Raw genomic sequence first — 10,555 nt, 5'->3', positions numbered from 1 at the left:
CGAGTTTCTTCCGAGGTGTCGACAGCTGGACATTTGAAGAAAGCTGGAGTGACAATCGGCGAACAAACCAGCCTCCCTGGCGGCCGCGGGGCGGGGACTCTCCAGTTTCCGACTCCGAGTCTCGGGGCGGGGCCGGCGCAGTGCCGGGAGCGCCCGCCAGGGGGAGGCAGCCAGCGAGTGGGGAGGGATCCCCGCGCCCCCGCGCCCCCGCGCCCCCGCGCCCCCGCGCCCCGACAAGCCAGGCCGCGGGCAGTGGTGCGGAGCGGGTGCGAGGGAGGGCGCAGTGCATTTGCCGCGCAGGCGGAGAGCCCTGGAGGGCGGGAAAGCCGGACGGCGGCGGCCGGAGGAGCAGGGGCGGGGCCGCGGCGGAACGCGCCTTCCGCGCGCACGCGCTTGCCAGGGGGAGGGCGGAATGCGGACCGCCGAGGGCGGAAGCGCTGGCCAGGGGAAGAGCGGAAGTGCGGACCTGCGAGTTTCGGCTTGCAAGCCATGGCAGCGCTCGGCCGGCAGGTGAGGTGGCACTCTGTGCTTGGGCTCCGCGCGGTTGCGGAGGAGCCGCCTCCGGGTGTTTCTTCTCGCAAGCGGAGCCTTCCCGGCGGCTGGGTGGAGGGAGCGGCGGGCGAGCCTATAGGACGGGAGCGCGAGAGCGTGGAGCGCTCAGGCGATTGGCGTGGGCGTCCGACGGGTCCTGTGGCGCGGGGTCTGTGGGGCGGGATCCTGTGACGCGGGGTGTGTGGAGCTGGGTCCTGTGACGCGGGGTGTGTGGAGCTGGGTCCTGTGGGGCGGGGTCTGTGGAGCCAGGTCCTGTGACGCGGGGTCTGTGGAGCGCGGTCCTGTGGGGCGGGGTCCTGTGACGCGGGGGGTCTGTGGAGCGCGGTCCTGTGGGGCGGGGTCCTGTGACGCGGGGTCCTGTGGTGCGGGTTACTGTAACGCGGGGTCTGTGGAGCTGGGTCCTGTGGGGCGGGATTCTGTGACGCGGGGTGTGTGGAGTCTGGTCCTCTGGCGCGGGGTCTGTGGCGCCGGGTCCTGTGACGCGGGGTCCTGTGGCGCCGGGTTCTGTGACGCCGGGTCCTGTGGCGCAGGGTCCTGCGGCGAGGAAGTTAGGCTCGGGAGTGTGCGGACGCGCGTGAGGTCCCGGGCTTCAGGGTGGGAACCAGCTCGCACCCTCGCTGTTGGCCTGGGAGTGATTGCCCGCTGTCGTACGTGGGACACAGCGACAGAGAACGAGGGCTTGAGGGCTTCTCGGAGATTCGCAATCTGCAGAAAAGCAGGCTTCCGGGAGTGCGGCTCCAGGGTGGTCTCTCCTGCGTGGTTTTACCGCCACGAACAGACAGAGCACTTGCATCTGTGTGAAGCAACATCATCTCCTACGTTCCTCCCGCAGAAGCCTCTCTGCTCCCTGAGTGTTGAGCAGGGACTTAGGTTTAGGGTGCGACCCCTTTTGTGAGCGGTCACATGCATACCAATACACTTTGGTTTCTGTCTTCCTGCTCCTCTGTTTTTCAATCTGCTGCACCAGGCACTGCCCCTTAGAGGGTAGAGGAAAAGGACCTGCACATACCCAAACGCCCTTTACCGCTGGCCTTGGGATAGTTCTGTCCTGCTCCTCCCTGCTATGTCCCCTCTGTTAGGGCAGCAGGAGCTGGTAGAGACTTGCTTGGCTGTCATGATGCTCTGCTCTCTGTAGGAACGCTGCCTTCTCTGCAGGCTTTTCATGCTCAGATTGGAGTTTGCAGGTTGTTGTAAAGTTTGCTATTGTTCTGTGGGACCAAGGTACTAAATAACGTGGCTCCAGAGTCCCGTGGTCTCCTCTACATTGGAGTGGTGAGGAGCTGATCCCCGTTTGGTGCTGTGTCTCATAGGTCTTCGACTGGCACCGCCTCGTCCCCCTCACCTGGGCCCATGTTGCTAGGCAGACCCATCGAGGAGAACAGAAAAGGATGTGTCCATCTTTATTGTGTAAACTGACCACAGCCTCCAATGGAGGGGGCCTCGAGAAGTTATCCCATGTGGAATCCGGAACTTATGTGCAGGAACCAGCGTGCAGGATGCGTCTCACTCGGTACTCCCTTGAGAAGCAGAGGACTCCCGTGGCTCGAGGGTTTGTGGAGCGAGAGAAGGTCATCAGTTCGCTCCTGGACATGGGTTTCAGTGACATCCACATTAACGGATTGCTCCATCTGTGGCCAAGTACACACACTCAACAGTTGCTGGACATCATTTCAGAATTAATACTCTTGGGTGTGAACCCAGAGCCTGTGTACATGGCCTTGAAGCAAAGTCCTCAGTTGTTGAAACTGCCTGTAGTGCACATGAAGAAGCGCTCCGGCTATCTGCGAAAGCTTGGTCTTGGAGAAGGTAAAAGAAGGCCCTGATTTTATGTCCAGTGCTGAGGAGTTGGGGTTGGGGGGCAAGTAGCCCAGATGGGGTGGGCTAGGGGAGGGTTCTGGGGGAAGTTCTTGAGACTAATGTGTGGTTTGGCTTGGAGGTGTGAAGCAGTGACCTCTGCAGATGGCACTGCCAGAGGGAATGGGGGCACTTGTCTGGTTTGCTCAGTGTGGGGGCTCTAGCTTCTGGAGCACTGAATGGGTGGTAAGCCTGTGGTATGTGCTCGTGCTCAGCAGGTAGAGGTCAGTGTGTGGCAGTAACATACACATACCTATGCAGTCATTGATATTTACCTTAGCTTGAAGTGTTGTCTGTACAACGTAAAGCCAAAGGCTTTCTATAAGGTCCCTTGTAAAGATTTGGGTTCCAGTGGAACCTGAGATTGTCCCAGAATCCTAGGAAACAGAGAAGTGACTATTCCCCCAATAAGATTCACATCTCAAGGATTCTAGGATTTCATTGGATCCCCGGGTAGGCCTTGAGGAGAAGGGGGCTAGGAGCCCATGAGGGTCCCAGGGATCCTTATGCACGTTGACCCCAGGAGGGCCACTGTATTATTTCATTTTTTGATCCCTACTGATAAGATATTGTTTGGGGGGGGGAAGATACTGTTGTTTGGCGATCTATTTCAGAGGCTTTCAGAAGATAGGGGAGAACATAGCCTTATGCGGTTCTCTTGACAGATTGCTTATTGCAGTATAATCTAAAAGGCTAAATTTAATAGTTATATGCTGTGATTATATGTTACGAAGTTTAGCAAAGCCTTCTGCTGCAGAGGGAAAAATCCAAACTCCTGAAAGTCATCTAGAGACATTTTAGCAAGACAATGAGTAGCTCATCTGTTAGAAAGATTGTTAATACCAGTTTAAATAAGTGATTTTAAGTTTCCAGGTGCTGAATTTTGCCCAGCTATCCATGGGAAGACCATAGGCCCCAATTTCCCTTCAGTAGTCTCAGTTACCCTAATGTGTTAAGAGGATCTCTTTTGCTCAGTATTGCCCTAATGTGGATAAAAGATATGGTCACCCCACTAATTAGGGCATCATTGTTTGTGGCTGTGCCTCATGAGTATTCTCGTCATTATTGTATTAATAATTATTATCATGTTAGGGTCCGTAATCAAAGGAGCAAGTCTGATACAAAGCGAAGGTCAAGCGAAGAATCAAACTGACTGGTCGGTTTGATTCTCGATGCTTGGCGTGAAATAAAGCTTTGCTTGACCTTCACTTTGTATCAGTCTCGCTCCTTTGATTACGGACCCTAACAATCGTGGAACACCTTTTCATTGAGTTCGGGCTCCCAGATCTTAGGAACATTGGTTGTCGCTTCAGTGACTGTTTCATTGTGGAACGAAGTGTCAACCTGCAGCCCTCATGTGGGGGAATCTACTGTCTCCTTCTACTGTCTGCTCCTTCCATTAGATCCCCTGGGAAATTCTTTAGATGACGAGGGTAAGGGGAGGAAGCCAAGAATAAGAGGTTTATGCCATTCAGCTGGGAGGCCAGTAAGAGGCCTCCTTTTTATACCAGGGAGGGGGTCAGTGAGGAGATGTGTTCTTCTGGCCCCTCCCACTGCCATGTGCTCCTGGGCAGGCATTGGAAACCGCCACTCACGGGGAGGAGTGCATCCTCCTTCCCTTTTCAAATGCTGGCTTAGATGTGACAAGCCCCTTGTTTTTCTGGAATATCCTAAAATTATATACTTATCCTTTTTTATGTTCTGCAGGGAAACTAAAGACGGTTCTTCTCTGTTGCCCTGAAATCTTCACCATGCATCAGAGGGACATTGACAGCATTGTTGGTGTTCTCAAGGAGAAATGTCTTTTCACGGTACAACAGGTGACCAAGATTTTACACAGATGCCCCTATGTTCTTCGGGAGGACCCCGGTGAACTGGAATACAAATTCCAGGTGAGGATGACCGGTAGGGGATTTGGGAAGTAACAACACGTTTGTTGTAGTGAGGGTCATTTCCATGGAAGAGAAGCCACAGGCACCCCGAGGGCGAGTGGGTGAGCTGAAAAGCTTAGATCCTCTTTGCACATACCAGCCAGAGAGAACCTGGCTCTGGTCTTTCACTTCTTTACAGAAAATCTACCCTGCAACTTTTCTGCTGTTAATAATGAATGACCCAGTCCCATTCCTGGGGTCCAAATGGGGCCTCTGTTTGAAGTAGCTAATTTAAAAAGAGCTAAAAATCTTCCTTTCTTTAGAACATATTCTGCATATTGATTTTGGAAGCATAATTGTGACAGTTGTCCTACTTTTGGGGTAATAATTATGACAACTTACGTCAAATTGCTAGATGTTTGCTGAATTTTTTGCCTGTTCTTTCAATACTGATATTTTTTTTTTCTGAGAAACAACTGAATTTATCCCTCTTGCCCCTTTATTTTCTGCTAAGTTTTTCTCAATATGAATTTGAAAATGCTTTGAAAACTGTTAGCCATCACACAAACGCAGGGCATCATAGAGAGTCCTGGCATCGCTGGTTGGGCAGCTTTTTTGTGAGTACTTTGAATAGCTTGCATTGATTACAGACAGTGGCAGGATAGGTTCTAGGTTACTGTGCCCGGGACTCCTCTAATTGTGTCTGTCTTCCCAGTATGCCTATTTTAGGATGGGGGTTAAACACTCAGACATGGTGCGGACTGACTTCCTGCAATACTCCATAACCAAGATCAAGCAGAGACACGTGTTCCTCGAGCGCCTAGGACGGTACCAAACCCCTGATAAGAAGGGTCAGACACAGATTCCCAATCCTCTCCTTAAGGACATTCTCAGAGTCTCAGAAGCTGAGTTTCTGGCCAGGACAGCCTGTTCTTCCGCTGAGGAGTTTGAAGTTTTTAAGAAGCTCTTTGCTCGGGAGGAGGAAGAGGGGTCTGAGAGCCACATGCCTTACAGCAAAAGCTTAAGTCTGGATGAGGATGAGGATGAGGACAAGGAGGAGGTCGAAGAGTGACGGGAGGATGGAGGTTGGGAATGAAGAGCCCAGCGATACCAAAGAGTATTATGATTTTCTCAAAGTTTTCAAGAGTTTCACTTGGACCTTGTCATGTTATTTTTCCTTCTAAAACTGGTCTTCTGATGAAACATAAATCACGTGAGAAGTGGGTCAGACTAAACAGGAGCTGCCTTGGTTTGATCTGTTGTTAGGTTTCTGGGTGGGGGGCCCTCTTCCTTCCTGTGTGGAAGACAGACTCTGAGCTGTTAAAATCAGGGGACTCAATACCTCAACATTTGGTTTTGTTTTTTTCCTCTGTTGATATGTGATAACTTCATGACAGTGTGGGGAATGGGGTTCTTGCCTCTGGTTCAGGTGTCATTTTACATTTCCTTATAGTGATAAGATAAAATTATGAGTAGGCACTGAGGTTTTAATACATCACAGCACTTTATTTTATGCAAACAAGTAGCAGGTTTTCCCCCAAAACACTTGTGTTTTTAATCCACAAATACTGCTTCATAATTGTGTTCAGTGTACAGCATTGTCAAGGAAGGTGGTTAGTGATGGTTTCATTTTGCATAGCTGCTTAATGCCAGCTGAGTGTTCGGGTACTTTTCTCTCTCTCTGGGAAGAATGGGCCCTGGCTCTGACCTTTCAGGGAAGTTGGCTTTGCTCCTGGCTTGTGGGCTGTCTGCAGGCCCCAGTTTCTGGTTGCTAGTGAGTGCTGCCCTGGAGTGTGCCAGAACAGGAGGGGGTTGGGGGAGGGCGGTGTCATCCGGTCACCTCCCCATCGCCCATCTCACAGAGGCAGCTTCTGAGACCGGAGGAGAAGAGCACTTGCACAGGGTCTTTGAGTGGGGTGGGGCCTGGTGTCCTTCAGGGAGCTCCCAGGACACTGTGGTGGTGGGAGTCCCCTTGGGAAACCTGGGGTGCTGAGGGGTGATTTAAAGAGTTGGGTTGGGGGTAGATTTTGATGTTAGTTGTCTCTGAGGTAGAGGCCCAGCCCTCATGGCATGGGCTCTATGAGGGAGGACTGGTGCACCCCAGAATGTCCTGGGCGTCCCTTCCTTGAGGGGGGCTGGCACATGGTTGTTGATACAGAAAGCATTTTTGGTGATGTGACCAAAATCCAGGACTTGACAGCATTTTAACAACTAGGTAAAACCGCTTGGCCTTATTTTCCCTGCAGAGACTGAGTAAGAGTCTTGTCAGGCAGCAGTTTCCACCTGGAGTGACCTTGACCCCAGGGAGCATCCAGCAACATCTGAGGACGTTTTTGGTTGTTAGGACTGAGGGAGGGTGCCATTGGGGTCCAGCGGCTTGGGGCTGGGTTGCCGTGAACCGTCCTGTGGTGCACAGGGCAGCCGCAGACAGGGCCGTGCAGCCTGAAACATCAGCAGTGCTGAGGCCTAGGAGCTGCCTGATGGCCTGGTGCAGCAGAATACAGTTGTATGGGTTTGTGGGAATGCCCAATTGGAAGCAGGCTGACACTGTTTTTGTTTTGTTTAAAAGAAAGTAAATAACTGAGTTTTTAAGTTCCTTTCTTGTGTTTACCAGAATGCTGCTGGGAGATGTGAGCTGTGTTTACTGTGGGGACTCAGCACTGAGGTGTGGATGCTTTTGTTTTTTTCTGGGCTTATGTTCCAGCATGATGGCAAAAAGAAAGACATTTTCTGCAAAAGAAAAGTAGCTCAGTGAATCCCCGTGTGTGGGAGTGAGGTGTGGTGGCCGGAGGCAGCCACGGGAAGAGCCCCGGCTGAGGGAGGTGCCTGTTGGGCTTGCTGGTGGGAGAGCTGTGGCGTTGGCACAGGTCTCCTCACCCACCTCTGTGACAGCCCACATGCAATGGGAAGGAAGGCTTTGTCTTTACTGGTTTTCTTGGCCATGGGCAAAATTACTAAAAATGAAGACATTTCAATCTGCCACTGTTTTCACTTACTCTTCCATCTTGTGGTGTTCCCAACTGACCGACACTTTCCGTGGAACCTCAGATGGGTTCTTATGTCCAGTTGGGGGACTAAGAATTATAAATTTGCATGATTAGCGTGGCAACTTAGCAACTCATGATTGCTCCTTTCATTTTGATAAAGAAATGAATTTTTATGCACCTGAGAATTTTGATTGCATTAATATTAATTTCCTTGGGTAGAGTTTGACTGTATGTTTGAGGAAGACGCTGGAGTTTTTGAAGGGATTTTGTGAAAAAAGCAGTGTCTCATTTAGAATGTTTCCAGGATGAATTGTAATTCCTTTGCATCACGAAGTCTTTTTACTAGATATCTAATTTGTAAAACATCAAGAGGAGTTAATCATAAGACAACACAGCACCAAGCTCAGGATTCAGTAGACTATTTCTTGTAGAAACAAATGTTTCTATTAAAAACTGGAACACATTAGTGTTCTCATGGCTGATGGGTTGAGGTCATTAACATCATAGTAGAGTTTCATCTATTTTTCCAGTGATAACACTTGATCTTGCCACTTGCTAGCGATGCTGTAGCTTACATAGACACACAGTGACTGGTCCTGGCGACACAGCAAAAGTCAGCAGTACACATGCATGGCCGTGGTGTTCTCTCGACTCGCCCAGTGCCGGTGCCCCGGACTGAGCACGGCCGTCTTCTCCGGGTGAGCCTGGGACGCCGGGGGCGCTATGGGTACAGTAGAGACTTCTTGAAATGACGGTTCCTCCTCTCTGAAAACAAATTGTGTAAAACACAGACATGTGCACACAAAATTTTAATAAAAAGCCTAAAATATACTCTTAACTCTTCCAACAATGTTTTTATAAAAGATGAGAAGGCGCGCCCTCTGTGGCTGTAGGGCTCACTTGGGACAGAGTCCATGGCAGATGTGTGGGGGCTTGAGTCAGCTGCTACGATGCTCTGCGGACTCGAGGTGGGGTTGGCTTGCATGGCTTGTGCCTCCTCTGCAGGGAATAGCCAGAGCGGTCAGAAGCGTGTGGGGAAGCCCCTGCGGCAAGCCAGGGCCACATTCTGCTGAAGAGGGAAATGTGTGAAAGACCACGCTAGCCGGCAGCCTGGACTAGTGCCACTCGAGTCAAGGACTGAAGCAGTCTTGAGCTGGGACAGGTCTGGCCTGCCCTGATCGTCCATTTCCATGGTGTTCAGGCTCTGCATGTGTTGGGGTGTCGTGTTGTGCTTCTGTGAGGCTCAGGGCTCTTGGTGCCGTGCCGTGACTTATCATCGGTGTGGGGGTGGGTATCTTTTCTCTGCATAAGTCTGAGGACTGGGTGACTTGATAGACCAGGGCTTGGCCAAGTGTGGCCAGGAAATTTGCCCCCTCGTTTAGTAAATGTGGTTTCACTGGAACAGCCACACCCTTAGGGTCACTTGTCTGTGACTGTGGTTGTGTCACCAGTGCCGAACTGAGTAGTTGCCACAGAGACGGGTTGGTCCACAAAACCTAAAATAGTCACTGAGAAAAAGTTGAAGACTAAAAGTGTCTAAACTCCATCTTAGTATGAATGAACACTTTGTCTTTTGTAATCTACTGGTCCATGTGATGGGGCTGTAGTCCACCACATATCAGCACAAAGAATTTGCTGGAGGAGAGTTGGGTGGGGCGCCTAGAACTTGGCTTCCCTTTCTGTCTGGCCTCACCACCAACCCTTCCTGGCACCACTGTCTCCACTGTGGAAGCCGGAAGGCAGTTCCTCTCAGTTTGATTGTTAGGTCTCAGGCGGAAAATTGCCCTCTGACTTTGGAATCTGAGAACTGGTTCCTGGATGCTGCAGGAGCCTTGCTGGCTGGCAGCCCTGCTCATCCAGGGCCCAGGTGCACATGGCAGTTGCTCCCTGGCCACGGTGCAGACTGTCCCTGTAGGAGACGGCAGCCAGGGCTACAGCACAGGCTGTTCCATGCATTGCAGGACTGGGAGGTGATTTGGCCCAGAGGGTCTCCCTGGTGTGGCCTTGAAGGGAGGTGGGCTGGACCCAGCCTGGCCTGGCCGTCCATCTTCTAGAGAGAAGCGGCAGAGGGGACAGATGCGAGCCAGGACCTGGTCTTTCATGGTGTCCTTTCAGTCCAATTTTAGACCCCGCCTTCCTGGGCTTTAGGAGCTCATGAGGTTGATGGAGTGTAACAAGAACGTCCCGAATCCCTTGAAGAGAAAAGAGACTGGGGCATGAGGAGAATGACACCCATTCCTCTTTAAAATGCAGCTTCAGTTTCTTTGAGCAGCCCTCGGTCCCTGCCCCCAAAGGACCCAGTGTTCCTGCCTCTAGTGTGGCTGTGGACAGGAGGGAGGTGTGCTGAGAGCATGGACTATGTGGCCCAGGGCCGGGGACATTGGGGGAGCATTGCTGCTGTTAATGCTGAAAGCTTCAGGCTGCTCCCCTTCCAGCTGGCCATGCCCTTGGATCCTTCCCCGGGGCTGCTCCCTGTTGCTCTGGGTTGAAACGAATTCCAGTTTATTTGCATTTGCTCCATTGTTTCAAGAATGGGTATTCTAAAAGCTAGTATTTGATAATTTGGTAGTTGAGGTTTTCTGATTTGTTTTTATAGAAATGGATTTGCTAAGTTGGAAAAATAAAGGTATTGCTGTTTCAGGTGACTTACTGTGATAGAAATATTTGAAGCCCAAATTATGTTTGTGGGTTCTTAATCCTAGTAGTGAATTGTTTATGAGCTGTGGAGCATATTTTGGATTTGTGTGTCTTGGGAGCATAAGGTGGGAGGGGAAGTAATGTCTTTGAGGATGCAGGAGCTGAACACAGACTTTTTTTTTTTTTTTTTTTTTTAAAGTTTTTTTTTTTTTTTTTTTTAGGGAGAGAGAAGGAGAGAGAGCAAGCACAGGCAGACAGAATGGCAGGCAGAGGCAGAGGGAGAAGCAGGCTCCCTGATGAGCAAGGAGCCCGATGTGGGACTCGATCCCAGGACGCTGGGATCATGACCTGAGCCGAAGGCAGCTGCTTAACCAACTGAGCCACCCAGGCGTCCCTGAACACAGACTTTTGGAAAAATCTTTCAGGGGCTATTTGCCAAGGCCACACCCCGCAGATCCCAGCCTCAGTCTTCCCTGCTTGGCTGGTGCAGATGTTCTTCATGTGGGTCAGCCTATATCTGTGAAGCTCTTTTGCTTCAGCTTCTTTGTATAGGTTCTGAGTAACATTTCTTCCTCATCTCCTCAGCCCCATAAGACAGTGTAGTCTGTTCCTGAAGCTGCTTGTTCCCCAGGGTGTCTCACTGCCCTCTCAGCA

The 10,555-nt window shown here is 51.1% G+C and overlaps 2 protein-coding genes across 5 annotated transcripts in view; one reads left to right on the top strand and one right to left on the bottom strand.

Moving 5' to 3' along the window:
- The first annotated feature begins 384 nt into the window (after positions 1-384).
- Positions 385-5,401, top strand: LOC111145216 (mitochondrial transcription termination factor 4). Its single transcript, XM_022499961.1, has 4 exons — positions 385-510; positions 1,863-2,358; positions 4,114-4,298; positions 4,993-5,401. The coding sequence occupies exons 1-4, from the start codon at positions 490-492 to the stop codon at positions 5,347-5,349; spliced, it is 1,059 nt and encodes a 352-aa protein (XP_022355669.1). The 5' UTR covers positions 385-489; the 3' UTR covers positions 5,350-5,401.
- Positions 5,402-7,968: 2,567 nt separating this feature from the next.
- LOC111145172 (sushi, nidogen and EGF like domains 1) overlaps positions 7,969-10,555 on the bottom strand; it is an 82,094-nt gene continuing 79,507 nt past the window's right edge. For 2 of the 4 annotated variants that reach the window (XM_022499903.1, XM_022499928.1), the window contains one exon: positions 7,969-8,029. The gene's annotated coding sequence lies outside the window, so the exon portion shown is untranslated. Of the gene's footprint in view, positions 8,030-9,394; positions 9,457-10,555 lie in introns of those variants that run through there. The other 2 variants (XM_022499895.1, XM_022499918.1) reach the window with 1 other exon arrangement.

This window comes from Enhydra lutris, unplaced genomic scaffold (assembly GCF_002288905.1).
Source record: "Enhydra lutris kenyoni isolate GAN:26980312 unplaced genomic scaffold, ASM228890v2 scaffoldscaffold1, whole genome shotgun sequence".
Classification (NCBI taxonomy): domain Eukaryota; kingdom Metazoa; phylum Chordata; class Mammalia; order Carnivora; family Mustelidae; genus Enhydra; species Enhydra lutris.
Note: the sequence above shows the minus strand (reverse complement) of the source record. Positions and strands in the feature narration are given on the sequence as shown.

Bases quoted from the DNA above. Each gene is read 5' to 3' on its own strand.
- LOC111145216 (XM_022499961.1), top strand. From the start codon at position 490: ATGGCAGCGCTCGGCCGGCAG. The intron at 511-1,862 runs GTGAGGTGGCAC...TGTGTCTCATAG, and splicing joins TGGCAGCGCTCGGCCGGCAG to GTCTTCGACTGGCACCGCCT. The intron at 2,359-4,113 runs GTAAAAGAAGGC...TATGTTCTGCAG, and splicing joins AAAGCTTGGTCTTGGAGAAG to GGAAACTAAAGACGGTTCTT.